Source organism: Carcharodon carcharias, chromosome 2 (genome assembly GCF_017639515.1).
Source record: "Carcharodon carcharias isolate sCarCar2 chromosome 2, sCarCar2.pri, whole genome shotgun sequence".
In the NCBI taxonomy this organism is placed as follows: Eukaryota; Metazoa; Chordata; class Chondrichthyes; order Lamniformes; family Lamnidae; genus Carcharodon; species Carcharodon carcharias.
Genome location: NC_054468.1, coordinates 188,663,988 through 188,690,200, shown reverse-complemented (window position 1 = coordinate 188,690,200; position 26,213 = coordinate 188,663,988). Strand labels below are relative to the sequence as shown.

Here is a 26,213-nt window from a genome sequence, read left to right as displayed (position 1 = left end):
AAGGACAAATATGCCGGCTATGGGGAGAGGGCAGGGAATGACCCTAAATTGCTCTTTCAGAGAGCTAGCGCAGGCATGATAAGCTGAATGCCCTTCTTTGCTATAACATTCTGTGATTCTGTGAAGAAGGCATGACTGCAGGTGATACAGGAGGTCAGCAGTAGGAGTATTGTTCATCAATCCTGGATTCTGTGCAGAAAACGCTTTAATAACCTAACCAGATCAGGAAAGATGAGTACAGTTAATGCATTCATGTATATCCTGTTGTGTGAATCATCCCTACTTCTCATTCTGTCTTATCAAGCTCTATCACATCACTCCAGACCCACATACCTTGCACACACACCCAACCTTTGTTTTTTTGTGCACTTCCTCAAATCCTTATCTATCTATTCACCACTGTTATTCACTCTTAACCTGATGTAATTTCATTCCTCTCCCTGATAATCATCCTTACCAAATGAAATGGATGCATTGGGTGAACACATCTCATTGCAGTTACTCCTAGGTTTATTCTTTCCTCTGTGGCAAGAGAAGAGAGCATAGAACTGGGGGTGAGGGAGAACCAGATTCCTCTCAGGACCTGATTGCTTCCTAGGTGCACTTTCACAGGACTCAGTACAGACAATGACCCAGCTCAGATACTCAAATTTCGGGAGAATCAGCTTGACAGATAATTGGGTTTTCACCTGCTGACTCTCACTTCACAAGTGAGCAAGAGTACTTGGTGGTGGTAGGGATAGCAATAGAGAGGTTGCAGACCTCTTGAAGTTCAGTTCAGCTGGACACAGCTGTTGTACATTGGAGACCAATTGAGGCAGTAGCACAGAATATGTGATGTACTGACAAACCTTCCAAACACACTAACCATGATTACAGAGGAAAAGAAGTCCATCTCAAGCATGAGTGAGTTGATGTAGCTGAACATTGCAATGATGTGTTCCCTGATTAAAGTGACCAGCTCTGTAGAATATCAAACACTGCAATCAAGTGTGCCCATGCACGCTTTGACCACGACTGTGCACAATCAGTGCCAACCTGTCTCACACCTTATATCAGATGACAGATACCTTAGCCCTGCTGTGACCTGCAAGGACAGTGGCCAAGGGTATCTCAGCACTCAGCACAGGGACCTGAGATTGTTTTCACCTCTGCTGAAGTCACAGGGGTTTCACAACATAGGAGCAGAGGGAAAAGGAAGTGAAAGGGCAGCAGTCGGAAGGCCATTTTGGGGGTGGGGTGATTGATCAAGCAGGGTTGGCCCTTTCTGCTGGGGAAGCCCTTCAGTAGGCACAGGATGCCTTGAGCAGGAGAGACCACCTTCAGCCTACAATTAGGTTTTCAGCTGATGGTCTCGCCATGTGGCATGGACATCCCTGCTGCTGGTAAAATTACAGTGGTTGCGGGAAGAGGCCCTTAAGTAGCCATTATCTGGCCAATTAATGGCCTGAATTGGCTCAAAGGTGGGCTGGTAAAATACCAGCATAGGCGGGTAGGCAATGGGCATGGCCCCTCCACCGCCCCCACCAAACACCCTGTCCCACCTGAATATATGCTGCCTTCTGCCTGCCAGACCACTCTAGGTGGTACTGTAAAATTCTGGTCTATGCATGATCAATACATGGATTATTGAATCTTAGAAACAACATAGAAGGAGGACATTCAGACCATCATGTCTGTGCCAGCTCTTAAAATGAGCTGTCCAATTTGGTTCAACACCCATGCCTTTTTCCCTATAATTCTGAGAATTAGCCCCCTTCAATTAAATGCCCAATTAACTTTTGAAAGTTTCTATGGAATCTGAGTCCACCACCTGTCTCAGGTAACATGTTTCAGATTCTCAGATAAAGTATGCAGAATCATTTAAGAAACTATTGGTGCTGCAATTGGGGATCTTTAATGTCTTTGTGAAAGTCTAAACTAAGATAAACTTCATGGTCTTCCTCATCCATAAATATCTCATAATCACAACTCCAACCTCAGACTGCCTGTGAGCTAAGCCACAGGAAGTTAGTGGCCAGTTCTGGTCACCGAGATATAAGGGGACATTTAAGCATTGGAGACAACACAAAGAGCTACAGACTGGTCTTGGAGGTCTGTGATAAGAGGAAAGACTGGAGAAGCTTGAAAATGGGTATCAGGGAAGTAATCTTACAAAGGTATAGAATATGATAAATAATATAGAAAAGGTAAACCTGTCAAATTAAATCACAGTGGGCCATTTGAAATTCGGTCCAATCCAGGAATTTTTTTGTACAAAGAGTTATTATCACATGAAATTGATTTCTAGATGGTGTAGTAATGGTAAAAGCCCTAGAATTATTTAAGCACCAACTGGATACTGGAAGAAAGGGGTGGAGGGAGTAGGAGGGAGAATTCTAGAGCTGTGCTAGATGGTTAAGTACAATGAGCTGAAATTATCTTGTGACTTGTGAAATTATGCCACTTGAGTAAGCTTTAACTGTCAGAATAGTGACTGTAGGCACATTTTAGATTGTCTGTAAATAAAACAACAATGTGCATGCTTTATTGTTTTGGCAGTTACTTAATTTTTTTCTCCCTTGTCTGCAGGTGTAACTGCCATGGTCATGCTGATCAGTGTGACATTACAGCCAATCCATACAAATGCATGTGCATGCAGGGGAGCCACACAGAGGGTGATAATGTAAGTCCCTATAGAGACTGAATTACTGATTAATTACATTAGTTGATTGGAGTGGATATTCTTGAAAGTCACACTTTAATATATTATATACTGTACACATAGAATAAATAAGTAAGTATTCTTCAGAACAACTGACTTTAAGTGATCAAAACTGTTGCATTTGTATTTTTTGTTATTCATTCATGGGATGTGGGCCACGCTGCCTGGACCAGCAAGTAATTCCCACCCCTCGTTGCTTTTGAGAAGGTGGTGGTGAGCTGCCTTCTTGAACCGCTGCAGTCCATTGGTGTAGGTACACCCACAGTGCTATTTGGGAGCAAATTCCAGGATTTTGACCCTGCAACTGTGAAGGAACAGCGATATATTTCCAAGTCAGGGTGGTGAGTGATTGGAGGGGAACTTCCACGTGGTGGTGATCCCATCTATCTGTTGCCCTTGTCCTTCTAGATGGTAGTGGCCGTGGGTTTGAAGGTGCGGTTGAAGGAGACTTGGTGAATTCCTGCAGTGCATCTTGTAGATGTTACACACTGTTGCTACTGTGTGTCAGTGGTGGAGGGAGTGAATGTTTGTGACTGTGATGCCAGTCAAGCAGGCTGCTTTGTCCTGGATGGTGTCAAGCTTCTTGAGTGTTGTGGGAGCTGCATTCATCCAGGCAAGCGGGGAGTATTCCATCACACTCCTGACTGGTGCCTTGTAGATGGTGAACAGGCTTTGGGGAGTCAGGAAGTGAGTTACTCGTTGCACGATTCCTAGCTTCTGACCTTCTCTTGTAGCCACAGCATTTATATGGCTAGTCCAGTTCAGTTCCTGGTCAATGGTAACCTCTAGGATGTTGATAGTGGGGGATTCAGTGATGGTAATGCCATTGAACATCAAGGGGTACCTGTTAGATTCTCTCTTGTTGGAGATGGTCATTGCCTGGCACTTGTGTGGTGCAAATGTTACTTGCCACTTGTCAGCCCAAGCCTGGATATTGCCCAGGCCTTGTTGCATTTGGACATGGACTGCTTCAGTATCTGAGGAGTTGCAAATGGTGCTGAACATTGTGCAATCATCAGCGAACATCCCCACTTCTGACCTTATGACGAAAGAAAGGTCACTGATGAAGCAGCTGAAGACGGTTGGGCCAAGGACACTACCCTGAGGAACTCATGCAGTGATATCCTAGAGCTGAATTGACTGACCTCCATGAACCATAACCATCTTCCTTTGTGCTAGGTATGACTCCAACCAGAGGAGTGTTTTCCCCCTGATTCCCACTGACTCCAGTTTTGCTAGGGCTCCTTGATGCCACACTCTTGTCAAATGATGCCTTGATGTCAAGGGCAGTCACTCTCACCTCACCTCAGGTGTTCAGCCCTTTTGTCCATGTTTGAACCAAGGCTGTAATGAAGTCAGAAGCTGAGTGGCTGTGGCAGAATCCAAACTCGGTATCAGTGGGCAGGTTATTGCTAAGCTAGTGCCACTTGAAAGCGCTGTTGATGACACTGTCCATTACTTTACTAATGATTGAGAGTAGGCTGATAGGGTGGTAATTGGCCGGGTTGGATTTGTCCTGCTTTTTGTGTACAGGGCATACCTGGGTAGTTTTCCACATAGCCGGGTAGGTGCCAGTTTTGCAGCTGCACTAGAACAGCTTGGCTAGCAGTGTGGCAAGTTCTGGAGCACAGGTCTTCAGTGCTATTGCCAGAATATTGTCAGGGCCCATGGCCTTTGCAGTATCCAGTGTCTTTAGCCGTTTCTTGATACCACTTGGAGTGATTCGAATTGGCTGAAGACTGGCATCTGTGATGCTGGGGACCTCCGGAGGAGGCCAAGATGAATTATCCAATTGGCACTTCTGGCTGAAGATTGTAGCCAAATGCTTCAGCCTTATCTTTTGCACTGATGCGCTGGGCTCCTCCATCATTGAGGATGGGGATATTTGTGGAGCCTCCTCCTCCAGTGAGTTGTTTAATTATCACCACCATTCACAACTGGATGTGGCAGAACTGCAGGGCTTTGATCTGATCCATTCGTTTTGAAATTGCTTAGTGTTTTCTATCACTTGCTGCTTGACATTTGCAAGTTATTGTATTACATGAGTTATTAATTGATCTGAACATTTAAAAATACTGCTATGCAAGGAATAAATTGGGAAAAAGAGATGTTGCCCAGTCTCTTCAAGTTCACCAGAAATAGATGCAGAGAATTTAACTGAGACTTATCATCCATTTGCATTCCCTTAGTCCCTGTCTTCCATCTGTCTTTGCCTATCTGGGTTTTTCTGCATGGTGCTATCCCACTGGTTGCAGAATGGCTGGTGGAAGGCTGCTGACTTTCAGTGAGTGTGGTACACAATCTGGGGGCAGAATTTAATTGAGCCTGTGAGAGTAGACATGACGGCAGGGGCGGAGATGTGGGGTGGCTAGGAGAATCGGGTGGGAGTACCCGCATCTTGTTTCTGGAGTTGGGAATGCTGTCCCAAATTTAGCGTGGGAGGGAGGCAGGAAGGGCCCGACGTGGGAATCCTGCACGCTGGCAGGAGGATGTTAATTGGCTCATTGATGGGCCACTTAAAACCAAGTATAACCGAGCCCACCAGGATTTAATGGGTCTCACAAAGGTCTGTCGTGCCCCGTGAAGGCTGCCCACCAAACCCTCTTGGGTTAGCCAGCAGCACACCAGGGGACCTCCTCGTTAATGGGCTCTGAGTGCCCGATCGAAGGATCCAGCAACAGGGAGAGGGGCCATTGTAAACCACCCCCCTTGCCCTTGCATCTGGCCCCACTGCCCCTCGCTGGTAACCCCGCCCCACAATCTGCATCGCACCTCACCCACCTGTCTCCAGGCAGCCATTATCCCTGGTGAAGGCCTCAGAACATTACCAGCAGCAGCCACTGCTCCCGATGGCACTGCTGGCAATGAAAAATTGCCAGCTTCTGACTGGCACCAGCTCTTGGGGTGGGATATACACTCTATTGGGACTTTGTGTGGGAGTCCTGACACAGGCCAGCTAAGTGCCTGACAGTAGTGGGGGGGGGTGGGGTGGTGGGGTGGGTGGTGGGGGGTGGGGGTGGGGTGGGGGGGGGGGGGTGGGGGGGGGGTGGGGGGGGGGTGGGGGGGTGGGGGGGTGGGTGGGGTGGGGGGGGGGGGGCATGGGGGGTGGGGGGGGGGGTGGGGGCGGTGGCTACCGATTCTCCAACAAATATGGGTAACCCCAATTCCCACCCAGTTGTGTGATTTGGTTGCTGTGATTAACTAGCTGATATTATGTGAAATCTGTGAGATGTGGGCATGAAGCTTGCAACAGTGCCAATTGAATAAAGATGAGGTGAATCTATGCATGCTAGGTGTGAGTCCTGATCAATAGAGATGGGGCTGTGGTGAATTGAGCAACGTCTGAGGCCTGGGGTAGGTTATGGCATTTGAAGATGCTTTTGCTGACCTTAACCACCTTGACCTTGTTTCTGATTATTGAATTTCTTGCAGCACTGCACCCTAGTCCTTAAAGCTTGATTCCTGATATTAATTGCAACACCTTCTAGTCCTGCTGTCTTCTGAAAGTTTGTCTGGAGAGTCTGCTGGCCATCTCTCCTACTTTGTGCCTTCTTAACCAAGGCCTCCAGTGTAGGGTTGGAAAATCTTGGATCCTACTCTTTCCTATGCTCTTCCATTTTTTGTGTCTTTCCCAGGTCAGAATCAGTGTAAGAATTCCTGCAGCTGTTCGAGCCTGAATGTACCTCCGCTATAAGAGGTGTAGGCTGGCTTTAAGTAGTACTGGCTGCCTTTAACATTAGCCTCTCAAGGTTTTGGGTCCCCTACTGAAGCAGCAGTCACTCAATAGCATGGTTAGCACTGGCTGCACACTGTAAGTATTTAAGTTAGTAGGGAAAGGGAAGTTTGCGTGGGTTCATCCTGCACTACAATTCATGCACCCATTTTTGTGGGTTATTGTGGGTTATTAACTGCCTGGACTTCTTAAATCTAATTTCCATAAGAAAGCTACCCCTCAGACAGAAAGAATGTGCCAAATGCTGCTTCCCTGATGTCAGAGTAAAAAAGGTATTGGATAAATGTAATAAAGCTTCCAATAGGGGAGAGGCGGCAGTCATTATTAGATTGTAAAATGACATATGAAACAGTAGGGTGGAGGCTCTGTAAACAAACTTGAGGAGTTAAATATTAGAATAAAGAGCAGCATTTTAAGAATAATAATTTCAAAATGACACCCGATACCCCATGCGAGGTCAGTTCAGGAGAAGCAGATTAAACACCAATATGTGGCTTCAGAGGTATTGTACAAGGGAAGATTTTAGATACCTCAAGCACAGGATCTGGTAAAAGCCTTACAAACAGGATAGGCTTTACTCAAATGAAATCAGCACTAAATTCTTGCTATGAAGGTGACTAGAGTTGTGAGGTAGGTTTAAACTGGCAAGGCCAAAGAAGGGGAAAATTAAAATTGTAAAGTAGGTAACATGTCGATGAGCATTGGAGGTTGGAAAGATGATAAGTTGATAGAAGCAAAGGATCCACCTGCTAGTGAAGAGTAGGAAAACAGTAAACTTGTCCATTTCTGCAGTGCTAGAGTTATTCCAAAATAAAAGAGGAACTAAAAATACAAATCCAGCTGGAAGGCTGTCATGTGGTAAAGGATTTCACTGCAGCTCATGCAAGATCAAGGGATAAATAAACCAGTAATTTTAGACAAAACAGGAAAAGATCAGATGGCGGTATAAATAAAAGACAACAGGATGGATTCTCCCCATACTCCCAAGCAGACTTTGGGTGGCTGACCCTAGTGAATCACTTCATCATTTTAAATACCAAGATGGAATCATACCCCAATCTTCCATAATTTTACTAGATGCTCTCCATTCTACCCTTGAACAGATAATTGCACAAATTGAAGAGCTGTTCAGCAGCAGAGGCACATGTGTCATATTCAAGGGTTAGGCTGTTTGTTTTCCTATGTCTCTCTCTCTCTCTTTCTAGCATTCCTCAAAGCAAGGAGGACACTTGCCATGGAGCCCCTGGCAAGAGCAAGTGCCTGGAATCTTTTAACCTGGGGAGGCTATTGGGCCACAACTACCACGCAGTTCTGGCCATCCGCTCTTACTGCCTGTCATAGGCCTATTGGAAGGATTTACAGGTCAACAGTCAACCTACTTGGCCACACCGCACATGCACCTTTCCTGGCTATCAAGTCCTGGGGTTGAACTCGAACCCAGAACTTCTGGCTCAGGGTTAGGGATGCTATCCAATGTTCCACAAGGTCTCCATTCATTCTCCTATCTATGCTGCTATAGCCTATCACACACTCCTGCGTAAAGCAATAATTACATTTCACGAAACATATAGGACATGACAAGCATGCAGGTGCTGAAATGCCTGCCTCACAGGCATGGTCCTTTGTACCCACCTCCCATGGAGGTATCATGTCAGCAGAAACCCATCAGCCTCGCTGTGATACTTTGCAGCCAAGCTATTCCTTCTATTATGAAATCAAAAAGAAGCAAGAGGTTAGGAGTCATCCATGATAAGTTATCTGCCCAAGGGAAAAGCACTGTCACAAATCATGCTGCCAACATTCAAGGCACATATGTTTGTCATGTTAATAAGCGCACTTAGTAATTGTATTTGGGGGCTAGAGGTGGACTAGACCTTAGAATGGCAAGAGGTAGAGTGTGAGGAATTGGGAAGGAGATGAAAGTGAGAGTGTGATAATTGTCCAAGGTCAGTATCCTCTGAGGAGTGATGGGACCTTACTGTTGTGATGCTGAGTATAATTGGAAGGCACCCTTTATGTGAGGCACAAAAGTTTATTTCTGCTCTTGAGGTGTAAAGATCTCCAATTAGATGTTAAATGTTCCCTAGACTTCAGACACTCCCAGATTGGAAGTTAGCAAATGTAACACCGCTATTAAAAAAAGGAAGAAGAGAGAAAACAGGAAACTACAAGCCAATTAGTCTGAAATCAGTTCTTGGAAAATGCTGGAATCTATTATTGATGAAGTCTTAACAATGTGCTTAGAAAATCATAGTATGATCAGACAATCAATATGGTTTTATGAACTAGTAGGGCAGATAAAGGGAAACCAGTAGATATATTTGGATTTCCAAAGGCATTTGATGAGGCACCACATAAAATGTCAACACACAAGAAAAGGGTCATGGAATTGGGTGTAATATACTAGCGTGGATAGAGGATTGGTTAATGGACAGAAAGCAGAGAATAGGGAGAAATGGTCAGTTGGTGGTCAAGTTGGCAGGCTGTGGCTAGTGGAATGCTGGAAGGATCAACACTGGAACCTCAGCTATTTACAATCTTTATCAATGACTTAGGCAAAGAGACCCAGAGTGATGTATCACAGTTTGCTGATGATACAAAGTTAGGTGGGAATATAAACTGTGAGGAGGACACAAAGAGGGTGCAAAGAGATATAGGGATTAAGTGAATGGACAGCAAGATGGCAGATCAAGTATAATTTGGGAATGTTTGTTTATGTTCTTTGGTGATAAGAATTGAAAAGCTGAATATTTTTTGAAAGGTGTGAAACTTGTAAATGTTGCTGTTCAGAGGGACTTGTGTGTACTCGTACAAGTAACACAGAAAATTAGCAGCCAGTTACAGCAAGCAATTAGGAAAGCAAATGGCATGTTGGCCTTTATTGCAAAGGAATTGGAGTACAAGAACAAGGAAATTTTACTAAAATTGCACATGGCTTTGGTCTGACCACACCTAGAGTACTGTGCACACTTTTGGTCTCTATGTTTAAAGAAGAATATACTTGTCTTGGAGGTGGTACAGCGAAGATTCACTAGATTGGTTCCTGGAATGAGAAGGTTGTTCTGTTAGGAGGCTGAGTAAATTGGGCCCATACTCTCTGGAGTTTAGAAGAATGAGAGGTGATCTCATTTAAATGTACAAGATTCTGAAGGGGCTTGACAGGGTAGATGCTGCAAGGTTATTTCCTCTCGATGGGGAATCCAGAACATGAGAGCACAGTCAAATTTCTTCACGCAAAGGGCTGTGAATCTTTGGAATTCTCTGCTCAGGAGTACTGCAGATGTTCCATCATTGAATTTATTTAAGACTGAGACAGACAGATTTTTGGTCTCTCAGGGAAGCAAGGGATATGGGGTGCAGGCAAGAACATGGAATTGAGGCAGAAGATCAGTCATGATTGTAACGAATGGCAGAGCAGGCTCAAGGGCCACATGGTCTCCTCCAGTTCCTATTTCTTATAGAGTTGTTCTTATTATTTGAGAATGCCAACAATACACTCTATCAATATTCTTGCCCAGCACATATGTCATTCTACCTCTGCTCTGTTTTTGTGTGATTGGGACATAGGTATCATAAGCCAGATCTGAAAAAAAAATCTGTGTCTCAGCCAACAAGCTTTACTCGTGTCATCTGTCAAATAACAGGACACAGAGGACTGCCCAAAAATGAATTACTTCTCTCAAAGGGTCGTGAATCTGTGGAATTCACTACCTCAGAGTGCAGTGGATGCCGGAACGCTGAATAAATTTAAGCAGGAGATAGACAGATTTGAAATTAATAACGGGTTGAAAGTTTATGGGGAGAGGGCGGGAAATTGGAGTTGAGGCCAAAATGAGATCAGCCATGATCGTATTGAATTGGATGGAGGGGCTGGCTCGAAGGGCTGAATTGCCTACTCCTGCTCCTAGTTCTTATGTTCTTGTGAAGGCAAGGTGGTAACTGTCAAGAAAACAGACATTTACCCAGATGATTCTGTGCTGCAGTTCCTACAGTAATCAGACACTTATGAAATAAAGTCCTTTCAGTTTTAGGATTTCCATAGGATTTCAAAATGGCTGCATACATGAAGTTGATGATTTCCTCCTCACTGAGAAAAATGACACACCAGTAGACTTGTACTGTCTTGGCCTGCTTGCTCATTTGGTCAACAGAAAAAATAAGGATATTTGCAGCCACGCGAAATATATAACTTCCATCATGTGAATTGTGTGCAATAAATTAATTGATTCAACAGGTGTCTCCTTGTGTGGTTGGAATAGACCCATAAATGTTGAGGGCCTTGGTGAATTTTATGGCTACTGAGCATGTTTGTAATGTTCTTCTCTCGACATAATCATGCCAATCATACAACAAAGATTGGTAAAACAATAATGTGAGTTACTTATTAGAAGATAAGACTATATACCGACAGTGTTAACTGGAAGGTTACGTATGCATGTCTGACCTCGATTACTGCCACTGTAGATTGAGTTCAAAGTATTGGGCTTAGTATATCAGATCCTGTCTCAATGGTAGTGAGTGATAGAAGTTTAAGCTATGCACCCTTGAATGTACATATACATCATATCATGACAGTGTTGTGTACATGCAAGATATGATTTGCATTTCCTGATGGGTAAGTGGCAAAGCTTCAAATTCCTACCTTTGAGTTTCCCAAGACACTGGTCTTCCAACATTCCTACCTAATTCTTCCTCTGAGTTTGGTACTGGCAGGAGTCCACTGTGTGCCTTACGCCATGGGTTGCTGTTCCACAGCGTGCAGAGAAAGGGCATACTGACCTAATTGTCTTTTCTCAATAATGTGTAAATTGCATTAGTTTCCAATCTTTTTTCTGCAATTGATCACTTAGCATAAAATCCAGAAAGCCTACAGACATTGTTGAAATGGATATTACAAATAGAAGTTACCAAGGTAGTGAATATCCCCAGTAGAACATTTGTGCAATGGAGTGCAACTGCATCAGCAAGCAATAATCCCTGCATTAGTCACTTTAAGTGGCATGGTATGGTGCATTACAATTTACATCATCCAATTCCTTTTGGCAGCAATTTTGTTACAGTCTCAAAGTGAGAGTTAAATGTTTGCTTTTGCAGTCTTATAAAATTAATGGCCATTAATGTTCAAGAAATGCAGGAATTAAGACAGGTGATCGCAGTAATTTCTAGCCTTAGATCGCTTATTCACATATGCAGGGACAATGTTTCTGAATGTGCATCAAGTTAGTTATCATTCAGTCTCATGTCTCCCCTTTTTATCTAATGCACAGTGTTAAAATCAATTTAGAATGCTAGAAATAGGGAGTAATTTTGACAAAAAATAGACAGATCAGGGAAACTGAAGTGCATACTGATAGAGTATCAGAATGCAGTAATCATAGAACCGTTAATAACAATGCAAGTTGACAGCCAGCCAGTCACAGCATGATATTGCAGAACACCAATAAATCACAACATGAACTTCCACAGTGTCAGCCAATGACAGTGCGGTTTGGCACGATCAGAAAGATGTAGTGTAGATCTCCAGCCAATCACAGTGTGCTTTGTGCTGCTGCCATGCTGAAATTCGCAAGCAAGAAAGAGTGATTTTTAAAATTTTGTATAAACAAACATCAGGCTTCAAATCTAGCACATGCATAAATCACAGATCAGTGACTCACAGAGGACAGATGACTTTAATGCTGCTAGTTGATTTTTTTAAAAACAGTTGTTAAATTGAACTGATGAGAAACCTAATTCTTTAACCTAATGAATTTAAATAATTTGAAGTCTATTTTTAAAAGTGAATCAATCGATGATTTTATTTTCCACAAATTGAAAATAGGTTAGTATGATTTAACAAATACTGAATTTTATCTGAAAATTCTTTGCAGGCTATCAAACCATCATCCTTGATTGTTTAAGATAACATAATTTTACAATGCCAGCAAGAAGCTTTACCCACTGGTAGTGCATATTGCTAGTTGGATGTGCAGTGGGTAAACATTTTTCAGTTGGCACTGTGTTGGCATTGCAAAGTCAGAACATTAAGCCTTTGCAATTGTACAAGCAGGCAGGACAGGCAGGGGTAAAGGATTGCTATTCAGAGTGGCAGAAGGCAGAAAGTAGAATCTCTCAAGACCAAGCAGCAAGTTGGAATGTGCTATGCAAGGGACAAACTGCGCACAAATAGTGTTGCCTTTAAGGTATGTGTATGTGTGGTCATGCAGTGAACAGGCCATGCACAAAAGGGAAATGAAAGGGAACATTGGTTTGAACTATTGTTGTTCACAATTAATATTAACAATTTAGACTTTGGAATCAAAAACACAATTTCTGAGTTGGCTGATAACATCAAATTGGGGGGATCGTGAATTTCAGGAAGACTGCACAAATTACAAGAAGACGTTAATAAACTTGCAGAATGGGTACCCCAAAGATGCGCTGGGGAACCCGGGGCAATTGCCCTGCACTGTGAACCATCTGAAAATGTGATTTACATGACAAACTTTGGATGGTTCCGACCGTCTTGCAGCAATAGTTACCCAGAAAAAGCTAGAGGAATTAAAACCACTTCTGGCTTATGAGTACCTATTTGTACTGACAGCCCCCAACCACCCACAGGACCCATGCTACATCCCCCACCACACACCCCTCCATCCTGGACGGAATCTCTCCACACCTGCTCCCTCACAGGATTCCCCCTACACCCCCGACCTCCCACGGGACCCGCCGACTAGCCTCGCCCCACCCTCCCACATGCCCCCACACCCAACTGCACCCCTCACCCTGACTGCACAACCCCCCCAGAATGACCAACAACCCCCCAACCTGACTGCACAACCCGCAGAGCCGCCCGCCACCTCCCCTCTCCCCCAACCCACTGCCTGACCACCCACTCTTACCAACTACACAGCACCAGCTGCATCCCCCCTTCGCCACTGCCACCGGCTTGGCCTCCGGACCACATACCCACCTGCCTGGACTGCCAGGCTCCCCCCCAAATTCTATCCACTTACCTTACAAACCTATTCTCTCCCTGGCTTGAAAGTGGCTGGACTTTTAAACCCACCTGATTTACAGCAGATTGTGCTTTTAAAAAGGGGTGTGGCCTCCTTTCCCACCATCCAACATTGGGAACTTAATTTTAATTTATTGTCATCCTATCATTGTGCCTGCATGCCTGAATCATCCTCCCGCCAAATTTACTTCCCACTTCAGAACGGCATGATTTACGACTGACTTTAATAGGCGTGCACTTGAACTTAGAGGGCAACTCGGAGGTGAGTGCACACAACCTTGCCCAGCACTAAGCTAAGATATCAAAGAAGAGGCGCTGCATATGCGGTAGGGGCATGGGCAAGTCGCTTTTTCCGGACTGGCTTTCGGTGTGGTAACAGGGCAAGGACTCCAGTGTGGTTGGGGCCAGGGTTGGTGGGGAGCATGCAAGACTTATGAAAGTATACAAGAGCATTTTGGGGGTGGGGGTGTCAGGGTGAGGGAAGTGCCCATGCACTTGAAAAAGCTTGTCAAAAGTGAGCATTCTTCCGCAGCTGAGACCATTCAGCAGCAGCTCCATTAACTTGCTTGGAGTCTACCTACTCAAGCAATGCAAAAGCACGAATGTGCCACCAAATGCCCCAGAACCTTTCACCCCTCAGGCACAGCTGCAAATGAATGTGCATTTTAAGGGGCTGCAGAACAATTGGATGGCTGGACAAGTTGTAGAATCCCCTTGTGAAAGGTGGCCATGGAGCAATCATTGATGGAGGCACTTGCAATGTCTTTACTCAGGTTTGGACCAGTCTCCCTCCTGGTTCAAGCTAACAGTGCAGCCTTGCAGTGTGGATTAAGAGAATGCCAGCGCCTGAGCTGAGAGCACAGTCTGCAGTGCAGAAGCTGCCACCAGTCGGTTAAGAGGAGTGGGGCGGAAGTGGGTGGGATTTCAGACAGCCATAAAGCGCACTCCACACTTACCATCCATGTAGTAGCCAGCACTTCTGGCATCCATGAAGGGGCCTTGAGATGCAGCTGGAGCCAGAGACTTGATCAAAAGAGGTCCTTAGGAGACATATGCTAACCTACGTGACTTTCTCTTTGATCCTGTAGGAGGAGAACATCAGGATCATGGAGCCTGGTGATTTAGCGGTATGCCTCATGGCTTACAGGAGGCAGAGAAGAAGGAGAAGAGTGTGACAAAGGCGCTTGGTTTGCCAAAGGGAGGAGCACTGCCCTCAAAATGAAGGTTCAAGCCGCCTGTGCACGCAGCTGAAGATCCACAGTGAGCCATCGCTCATAGGTGTCTCGCTAGACCCAGGCTCTGCAGACGACGCTTGTCATTCCTGCAAATGACCGAGAACCACTGTGCATGTCCAGGGAACTGGTCGGTCACATAAGCCACCTGCTGCAGAATTTGGCGCCTTGGGCACTTGGAGAGCACCCACTGCCAGTGGCTGTGAAAGTGATCGTGGTGCTCAATTTTTACACCAGTGGCTCCTACCAGGGTGCACAGGTGACCTGGGCAGGATCGCAAAAGCCTCCACCCTCAAGTGCACCCAGGAGGTCACGGATGCCATCTTCATGAAGGCACACAATGTTGTGCATTTTGACTGGGATCAGACAAAGCAGGAAGCAAGAGCGCTGGGATTTGCACAGATCTCTGGTTTGCCACAAGTGCAGGATGTGATCGATTGCACTCACATTGCACTTAGATCTCCGTGACAACAAGCAGGCCAGTATGAGAACCACAAGGGCTTCTACTTGCTGAGTGTTCAGATGGTCTGCGACCACCACAAACACACTCTACAGGTATACACATGATTCCCAGAGAGTGTCCATGACTCCTACACCCTCAGCAGGACTCAGGTCCCTGACATCTTCCATTGCCTACAGAGGTTGCATGGTTGGTTCCTCGGGGACAAGGGCTACCGACAGAGGATGTGGCTGATGATGCCTATGCGGTGGCCTCAGACTGCAGCAGAAAGATGATATAACGAGGCTTATGTCGCAATCCGGACTTTGGTGGAGCAAACGATAGGCTTTTTGAAAGTGGGGTTCCTGTGCCTTGAGAGGTCCAGTGGAGCACTGCAATACTGTTCCCAGAGGGTGTTGCGTATCATCTTAGCTTGCCGCATGCTATAGAACCTGGCGCTGTAATGGGGGGAGGACCTGTCTGAGGTGGAAATGGAAGAGCTGCATGTCTCCCCTGATAAGGAAGTCGAAGAGGATGAGGGTGATGAAATCCTCGAAAGCGAGGATGCCACTGTTGAGGATCACACTGGCCAGATGAGGCAGGAATGCTCATGATACCCTAATAGTAACATGATTTGTTGAAGATGATGACAAGATGCAGTGAGGACACTCCATTGATCTTCACGTTGCCCCTGTGAACATCTGAATCCAGTGGCTGATGGCAGTTCGCTTGCGCTCTGTGATCAGGGTCATATCATGGAGATGGAGCCATGAAGCTTTAAGTGCACCTGATCCTTTGACAGCCTTCATCACCTGTACCCTACAGGAGCACACTTCACTGGACACAGATGCTGAAGGGATGGGGGGCTAGCCCCCTCTTATAATTGAGAGTACACAGAGAGAATGATGGAACTCTTTGACGCCTGTCTACGACATTCTGGCAGTAATGACAAGCACCATCAAGTTGCAGATATCACCGATGTGTCCAGTGAGTGTGAAGCCGAACTATTATTTTGTGCTTTGAAGGTTACATACTGCACAAGGAAGAGGCCTTGGACTGAGACACCTGCCTTTATCTTGTGCAGGAACCAAGGTTTCACATCTGAATGACTCGAACACTGCTCATCATAACAAGGAGCCGTGGACAAGAAGACATTCTTGTGAGTTTATTTACAATAGCGAACATTATGTACAAGTGTTATCACCTGTGCCTTCACTGTGCAAAATAGCCAGGTGGTTATGGTACTGGGTTTGTAACCCCAAGATCAAGAGTTCAAATCTCACAATGGCAAAACTATGAAACAATGTAACTTCATCTGAAACAGATGGAAATGGGTTTGTACTCGAAAGAGTTACATCTTGTTAACCTTCCTAACCTTGCCACTACATCTTGGTGTTCTCCCGGTGTCCACAGTGGAAGTGGAGGCAGCCTGCTGACTGCTACATCCTGCCTGTGCTGACCTTGGTGGGCGTCTGCTGGAGGGCTGAGACCTGGAGGGCCCCAGCCTGCTTTTGGTATCCTGCTGCGGGACAGGTGTACCATCCTTGGCCTGTGAAGCTGCAGATGATGGGGTCACAGGAAGTGGGGATTTGGATCAGCCAGACATTTCCGAATTCACCTGGGTGGATAGCCCTGGAGTATCGAGCTGCTGATCCACCTCCCTGTGGGCGCCTGGCAGCACTTAGCTGAGTCCTTGAGGAGAAGGGGAAGCTAGAGTGAGATTGAGCTGGCCTGCACTCCTCTTGTGTTGATACTGTTGGATGCCAACTATGGTGTCAACGATGGAGTTCAGCCCACGCTGCATTGCAGGACTGATGCCCTAGACCAAAGTCTCCATGGGCAGCTGCCACCCTGCCAGTGTTGACCTTGGTGCATTGGCATGCTGGCGCTATCATTTCAGACTGAAGGTAGATGGACTGCTCCTTCATCCCTTGCAATCTGAGGAATGCACCAGACATCCCTTCCTGATGTTCCCGTGATTGTCTTTGCAGCTCAACAACTGATTGAGGACCAAGTCCAGAGACTCATCATCTGACCTGGACTCAGCAGATTCCTTGCCTCCAGCAGTCTCTGAGTGTCGGCGACCTCGGATGTCCCTGCCTGCACCTGCTGTTGAGCAGATTGTGTGCTGTGCTCAGCAGATTGTGATCCCAAGGCTGCTCTACATCTAGGTCCCACAGAGGCATGTGTTACTGCGCTGGTGGAGGGTGTGGGTGAGCTTTATGATGGGTCTTCGACGGTGTTGCCCTCAGGGCCCTCATCCGAGGTGCTCTCGACACTGGAGTTGAGTTCAAGTTTGCCTGAAGGCAATGTGGCAGATGTACTTAGGAGAGAAAGTGGAGATTATTAGTGCTCGGCAGCTGCAGAACACCAGAACAGTTGATTCAGAGGGATGATCTGGTGCAGGATCCTCTCGTGGATCTTTGCTGTTGACCTCACCTTCGCTGCAGGAATGATCCACATCCTCTCCAGTCGGCTTCATCACGTGACTCTCAAACAGAACCAGGACCTTGATTTCTGGCACTCTGCCCCTGTTCTGAGACCTCTCCCACTGATTGTGCATGACCTTGTCCTGCATAAAGACAGATGGTGAGAGTATGAGCAAGGCGTGTGCCAGGCCAAATAAGAAGGATGCCAGTTGTGCATGTGTGCTGAGTGGAGCTATGGACAGGATGAGAGAGTGAGTGGTGATGTCCCTTGAGCTGGCAGTGAGTGAGATGCTAGTGAATTTGTGATGGGCTTGTGAGTGGTTGAGTTGAGCATGATGAGATAATTGAATTATCTTGGCGGCACGGATGAGATCATTCATCCTTTTTCTGCACTGGATGGCCAATCTCTTGTGTGCAGCATTGGCATTAATCACCACTGCCACTGCCTCCTAAGCCAGAATGACGAGACTGATGGTCCTCCTGTGGCCATCACAGCCAGTGGGTAAAATGTCGTTTTTCATGCTCTCTACCGCACTTAGTACAATTCTGGAATGATTCCACCCATTCTTTCTCCTCGTTCTTCCTATCAAAATGTTGACAGTTTGAGAGAGTGGTTAATAAAGGGTACAGCTTTCTGAGCTTTATCAATAGGTGTATAGAGTACAAATGCAAGTAAGTTATGTTAGATCTGTATAAAACACTGGTTTGCCCTCAACTGAAGTATTGTATCCAGAGCTGATCACCACACTTTAGGACGGACGTGAAGACAGTTTTCCTTGGAGAAAAGGAGGTTGAGAGGATATTTGTTAAGGATATTCAAAATCATGAGGGGCGTGAACGGAACAGACAGGGAGGATCTTGCCATTGGTGGAAAGATAAAGAACCAGAGCTCACAAATTTAAGGTAATTGGCAAAAGAAGCAATGGTGACATGAGGAAAAGCTTTTTCACGCATCAACTGGTTAGGATCCATTGAGAGTATGGTGGAGGCAGGTACAATCAAGGCATTCAAGAGGGAATTGAACTATTACATGAAACAGAAGAATGTACGAGGCTGGGAGAGATGGTAGGGGATTGGCAGTAGGTGAACTGCTCCTTCAGAGAGCCAGAACAGCATTACAGGATGAATGGCCACCTTCTGTGCTGTAACCATTTTATGATTCTGATCTAATGATTATGAGAGAAAGGGTAGATTTTCACTCTGCATTTGTGGTGGACCTGAGATGGCTCAGACGAGTGGCTATCAATAAGATCTTAACTTTGTTTTGCACCTGATATGCTCAAATCAAAATTTTCTGACCAGGAGAATTTCCCTTGCATGAAATGTGCCATACTCAGAGCTCCAATATTATTTAAATAAATTTAAATCATTTCAAGGCTCAAGTTGCCCACCATAAATGCACTACGTGTTCACTGAGTCCATTTAAATGGACAGTACAGCTCGTATATCCATTTTCCAAAATCCTTACGGCTGATTGCATTTCGAATTTCAGATCATTTTGGTTTTTAGATATCGCATATAGGCTAGCTATCATCTAAAGTAAATAAAATGGGCTAGAAAAGTAAGACGTTTCACTGAAAAATAAATACAGGGCACCTCACAGAATCACAGAATTGTGATAGAAGGAGGCCATTTGGCCCATTGTATCTGCATCGGCTCTTTGATCATTTTTAACTTAGTGCCAATCTCCTGCCTTTTCTCCGTAACGCTGCACATTTTTCAATTTAAATAATCATCCATTGCCCTCCTGAATACCTCAGTTGAACCTGCCTCCACCACACTTCCAGGCAGTGCATCCCAAACCCTAACTACTTACTGTGTGAAAAAGTTTTTTCTCACCTCGCATTTGCTTCTTTTGCAAAACACTTTAAAACTGTGCCCTCTGGTTCTCGATCCTTTTACGAGCGGGAATAGTTCTTCCCTACAGACTCTGTCCAGACCCCTCATGATTTTGAAAACTTCTATCAAGTCTCTTCTTAGCCTTCTCCTCTCCAAGAAAAACAGTCCCAACTTCTCCAACCTTGCCTCATAACTGAAGTGTCTCATCTCTGGAATCATTCTCATAAACCCCTTCTGTACTCAATCCAATGCACTCACATCCTTCCTATAGTGTGGTGCCCAGAACTATACACAATACTCCAGCTGAGGCCTAACCAGTGTCTTATATAAGTTCATTATAATCTCCCTGCTCTTGTACACTATGCCCTATTAAGGAAGCCTAGAATACTGTATGCTTTAGAAATAGCTGTCTCTACCTGTCCTGCCACTTTAATGACTTATGTACATATACATCCAGGTCCCTCAGCCAATTTTGTATCCGTGTTGCTACTATCCCTTTTATCCCATGACCTATAACTTTCCTTACCAGTCTGTTCTGTGGCGCTGTGTCGAACGCTTTTTGGAAGTCCATCTACACCACATCAAAAGACTTGCCCTCATCAACCATCTCTGTTATCTCTTCAAAAAAATCCAGTTAGTTAGTTAGACATGATTTTCCTTTAACAAATCTATGCCGACTCTTCCAAATCAATCCACTTTTTTCCATACGACTATCCTGAATAATTGTTCTAGAAGTTTCCCCACCACCGAAGTTAAACTGACCGGTCTGTAATTGCAGGGCAGATCTTCACAACCTTTTTTTTTATCAAGGGTGTAATGTTTGCAATTCTCCAGTCCTCTGGCACATCCCCTGAACCCAGGGAACATTGAAAGATTATTGCCAATGCCTCTGCAATTTCCATTACTTCCCTTCTCACTTCCTTCAATATTCTTGGATGCATCTCACCTGGTCCCGGTGCCTTATCAACTTTAAGTACCGACGGCTTATCCAATACTTTCTCCTTATCAATTTAAAACCTTCTAGTGACTGAGTTTCCTCCTCTGTCACCATGGCCTGGGCAGCATCTGCCTCATAGGTAAAGGCAGGTACAAAATATTCATTTAACACCTCAGCCATGCCTCTTGCTTCTACGTGTAATCCCCCTTTCTGGTCCGTAATCGGCCCTACTCCTCCTTTTACCACCCTTATACTATTGATGTGCTTGTAAAATACTTTGGGATTTCCTTTTATGTTAGCTGCCAGTCTTTTTTCATAATCCCTCTATGCTTCTCATATTTGCTTTTTCACATCCCTTCTAAACCTTCTGTATTCAGCTTGGTTTTCAATTGTATTTGCTACCTGACGCCTGTCATAAACACACTTTTTCTTCTTTAACTTAATTTCTATCTCTCTGGATTTGTTTGTTCTACCCTTCCCTTTTGAGGGAACGTACCTTGACAATGCCCAAACCTTCTCCTCTTTGAAGGTGGCCCATTGTTCAGCTACTGTTTTTCCTGCCAGCCTTCGATTCCAGTCTATCTGGCCCAGCTCCGTTCTTGTCCCATTGAGTTCTGTTCTCTGCCAGTTTATTATTCTGACTCTGGATTGACTAGTCATTTTTCACCATCATCCCAAATGTTATGATATAATGATCACAGCCCCCTAAATGTTCCCCCAGTGTCACTTGATCCACTTGGCCCACCTCATTCCCAAGAACCAGGTCCAGCAGTGCCTCCTTTCTTGTAGGAAATTCTGCTGAACGCAATCTAGGAATGCTTGTCCCTCATTGTCCTTCATACTACCACTATCCCAGTCTTTATACGGGTACTTAAAGTTCCCCATTATAACTACTCTATGGCGTTTACACCCCTGTGTAATTTCCTTGCAGACTTGTTCCTCTATACCCTTCCCACTATCTGATGCTCTATGTATAATACTGAGCAATGTAATTGCACCCTTCTTATTCCTTAGCCCTAGCCAAATCGATCCTGTCCTTGAATTCTATGACACACCCTCTTTCTCCAGTGGTGCAATGCTCTTCTTAATTAAAAACACCACCCCTCCTTTTTTCCCTTTCCTATCTTTTATAATCATCTTGTAACCAGGAATATTTATTACCCAGATCTGCCCTTCCTTAAGCCAGGTCTCCGTTATCACCACAACGTCATAATCCCGCAAGGCAATCTGTGTCTGTAACTCCACAATTTTATTAACTATACTCCATGTATTCACATACATGCTGTGAAAGCTTGAATATAGACTTCATTACTTGCTCCCTCACTCTGACTCCATCTATTAACTTACTATTCTCTATTTTGTTGCTATCTGCCGCGCCCAGCATTCCGTATACCCTGGCAATACTTCCTACTAACTCCCTGCTGAGTTAGTTTAAACCCTCCCCAACAGCACTAGCAAAATGCCCTCAAAGGAACTCAGTCCCAGCTCTGTTTAGGTGCAACCCGTCCGGCTTGTATAGGTGCCATCTCTCCCAGAGCCAGTCCTGGTGTCCCAGGAAACTAAAGCCCTTCCTCCTGCACCATCTTTCCAGCCATGCATTCATCTGTGTTATCTTCTTATTTCTGTACTCACTTGCACGTGGTACTGGGAGTAATCTGGAGGTTACTACTTTAGAGGCCCTGCTTGTTAATTTTCTATCTAGCTCCCTAAATTCCAATTGCAGGACCACACCCCACTTCCTACCTATGATGTTAGTGCTAATATGGACCAGTACCTCTGGCTGTTTCTGCTTCCCCACAAGAATGTCCTGCAGCCATTCTATGACATCCTTGACCTTAGCACCAGGGAAGCAACAAACCATCCTGGAGTCATGTTGATGGCCACAGAAACGCTATCTCCTGCCCTAACAAAAGAATCCCCTGTCCGTACTGCCCTTCAGCTCTTCTTCCTTCCTCCGCACCCCCCACCGTACAGCTGGGCAAACCGTGATGCCATGGGCTTGGCTCTTGCTGCACTCCTCCAAGGATCCATCGCCCTCACTGGTATCCAGAATGGAAAATCGGTTAGTGAGCAGGACCTTTGGGGACTCCTGTACTACCTGCCTGTTTCTCTTGGACTGCCTGGCTGTCACCCATTCCCTATCTGCCTGCTTGCTCCCAACTTGCAGTCTGACTACCTCTCTGATATGCTATCCACATAGTTCTCTACCTCATGGATGCACATCAGTGATTCCAGCTGCTGCTCAAGCTCTGAAATGCGAGCTCAAGTTTGTGCAGCTGGTGACACTTACTGTACATAGGCTTGTCTGGGTCACGAGAAGTGTCCACTACTTCCCACATATCACAGAATGGGCATTCTGCTTGGCTGAGCCTAACCTTAAAGTTTAACTCACTTTTTTACTTAAACTTTAGTTATTTTTACTTAATTTAACTTTACTCTTGTACAATTAACTATAAGCTAGTAATTAGTAGAAAGTAGACATTCTTTGCCCTTACAAATCAGCTCCCTCTCCTGTGCCTATAAATTCTTACATTCCATGCTCTTGTTTATAAAGTTATGTTTCTGTTTTCAATCTCCTGACTGTCTCTCCACTCGCGCTGTTTTATCTCTCGAATTCCCGCTGTTTTTTCTCTCAAACTCTTGCTGTTTTATCTCCCAAACTCCAACTGTTTTATCTCCAAAATTCCCGCTGTCTTATTTCCTGAACTCTCATTATTTTATCTCCCAAACACTCGCTGTTTTATCTCCCGAACACTCGCTGTTTTATCTCCCAAGCACTCGCTGTTTTATCTCCCAAGCACTCGCTGTTTTATCTCCCGAACTCTCGCTGTTTTATCTCCCGAACTCTCGCTGTTTTATCTCCCGAACTCTCGCTGTTTTATCTCCCGAACTCTCGCTGTTTTATCTCCTGAACTCTCGCTGTTTCATCTCCCGGACTCTCGCTGTTTTATGGAAGTAGAAAATTATTTTAGTTGGCCCTACTTAATAAACCTTACCAAAATGTAAAGTTTCTACTTTATTCTAAACCTTACGAATAGAATAAACCTTAAACACTTATTAGATACTCACCAACCACTCATCAAACAGCTGGCTTCTTCTCCAACCAATCAAATTGCTTCCTTCCTGTGATGTCACAATTTTTTTCACTCTCCTTTCGAAGCGCGGGCTGGTTCCGAGCAGCTGACAGGTCTGCCTCTCTGACTGCCTTTCCCGAAGGTGAGTGAGGTAGGCCGGACTCCCTGGGCTGTATTTATTCTCTCCCCACTCTCTCTATCTCCCACAGGTCTGCCTCTCCAACTGCTCTTCACAAAGCTGAGTGATCCTGTAATATCCATAATAACTCCCCACCTGTGGTGCCATCTGTGATTCTGCTTGTAGAAGAGGGTTCAGATTTCTGATGTACTCTGCTGGGAGGCATTCTTTAATAGTTCATCCAGCTTCATTTGCCTCATCAACATTGGTTTTTCTATCACGTTTTGTCTTTTATTTTTTCGATTGACATTATTTCTTGCTTGCTTATAAGTGCATGTTGTTCGAGTGCATCTATCAACCCATCACATATCATAATAATATTGTCTATGGGCACACTCTCCGCCACATTCACTATGTCGTCCTTATCATCGCGGTTTTTATCAAGTTGATCTTGACATAACATCATTTCTGCAATCTCCCCATCCGTCAAAGAATGCAAGGCGGGACCATTGTTATCAATGTCAAACACTTCCTCAATATCCTCAGCCTCCCGTGCATTCACACATTCCATTGATATACCTTTTGCATACTCAAGGTGCTGGTTTACATTCAAAGTCTTCCTCAATATATCGTCTTCAGTTAACATTATTGCGGGCCAAAGGTTGTGCCAGCTGTTGGTCAAGGTGTCTTCATCAACAAGGCACCAGGCATTAGCAGATGGTAGATGGCGTGTTTAATTGTAAACTCCTTTTGGAAGCCTTCCACCCCAAGGCCTCTCATCACAGCACCAAGCATGCTATTTAAGAAGGAGTCTTTATATTTACATTTCATTGACCAAAGAATGCTTTGGTCCATTGGCTGAATTAATGACCTTACACTGGGGGGACAGTAAACAGTGAAAACATTATTCTTCACCAACAGTTCAACAGGGGCATGTGCTGAACAATTGTCCAGCAACTTGGATTTTCTTCAAGTCCAGCTACCTGACAAACACACATGCCCCTGGTACAAAGCGGAATCAGAAAACATGTCTCTGAATACCCAAGCTCTCTTATTGGCATAATAGTCCACAAGTAATGTCCGAATACCCTTGAAGCACCTGGGACTCCTGCTCTCCCCAGTTACAGCCAATTTATATTTGTGTTTGCCAGCCGCATCGGCACAGCCAAGGATAGTCAACCTATCCTTAGCATCCTTAACACTAGTTAGAGCACTCTCCCCAGCCATTGCTAGTGTTTTCCGAGGGACAGACTCGTTTCATCAGCATTGTAATTTTGTTCAGGTGAAAGGTTTTCATCTGAAATTAGCAAAGCAAACTCACCAATAGATTTTTCAGCAGTGTCATAGTCTGCAGATGCTTTATCACCACAAACTTTCAAAAACTTGCTACCATGAGGCTTCTTAAATTTCTGCAACCAACCTGTCATGTATTTACATGCACCTTCAAGCCTCAATTCTTCATGGTAGATCTTGACTTACTGCATGATCAATGGACCAGTCAGCAGAAACCTTTCACTCCTGCGCTGACGAAACCACTCCATCATAACATGATCATGTTCATCATTTCTCGGCCTATGCAAAATTTTCATATTATTCATTAACTTCTGTGAATTACCTTCGATCTATAATTTCAACTATTTGCCTTTCTACTTCTTTAAATTGCATATACTGGTGATAACCACCCCATACTCCTCACTCAGTTCCCTCACAGATGCACCATGCTCAAGTTTCTGCAACAACTACTTTCTTAGCAGTTGTTAACAAATTATGCTTTCTTTTCTCATTGTTAGCCATAAGGGTATCTGATGACCTTTTTGACATGTTCACCACAAAAACGCAGAAAAACAAATACACCTCCCACACTAAAGGCCGGGTGCAGTCAGCGAGGTTCGCATTGAGTGCATACAAACAACTAGACTGAAGGTCCGTGTACAGTCATGGAGATTCGTGTTGGCTCAGATCGTGTCGGCTCAGGCCAGGAACTTGCCATGCTAAAGGTCAGGTGCTGTCGACAAGGTTCATGTAGATATAAAAACAAAAAAACTGCAGATGCTGAAATCCAAAACAAAAACAAAAACAGAATTACCTGGAAAAACTCAGCAGGTCTGGCAGCATCGGCGGAGAAGAAAAGAGTTGACGTTTCGAGTCCTCATGACCCTTCGACAGAACTTGAGTTCGAGTCCAAGAAAAAGTTGAAATATAAGCTGGTTTAAGGTATGTGTGTGGGGGGCGGAGAGAGAGGTGGAGGGTGGGAGGGTGTGGTTGTAGGGACAAACAAGCAGTGATAGAAGCAGATCATCAAAAGATGTCAACAACAATGGTACAAAAGAACACATAGGTGTTAAAGTTGGTGATATTATCTAAACGAATGTGCTAATTAAGAATGGATGGTAGGGCACTCAAGGTATAGCTCTAGTGGGGGTGTTTTTTTAAAAAAATAATGGAAATAGGTGGGAAAAGGAAAATCTTTATAATTTATTGGAAAAAAAAGGAAGGGGGAAACAGAAAGGGGGTGGGGATGGGGGAGGGAGCTCACGACCTAAAGTTGGTGAATTCAATATTCAGTCCGGAAGGCTGTAAAGTGCCTAGTCGGAAGATGAGGTGTTGTTCCTCCAGTTTGCGTTGGGCTTCACTGGAACAATGCAGCAAGCCAAGGACAGACATGTGGGCAAGAGAGCAGGGTGGAGTGTTAAACTGGCAAGCGACAGGGA

At 44.9% G+C, this 26,213-nt stretch overlaps 1 protein-coding gene across 1 annotated transcript in view; it reads left to right on the top strand.

The window, feature by feature from the left end:
• The window catches only part of ush2a (Usher syndrome 2A (autosomal recessive, mild)), a 1,196,697-nt gene that overhangs the window by 161,093 nt on the left and 1,009,391 nt on the right, over positions 1–26,213 (top strand). The window contains exon 8 of the mRNA XM_041207243.1: positions 2,572–2,665. Coding sequence (XP_041063177.1) covers positions 2,572–2,665 — 94 coding nt within the window. The remainder of the gene's footprint in view (positions 1–2,571; positions 2,666–26,213) is intronic.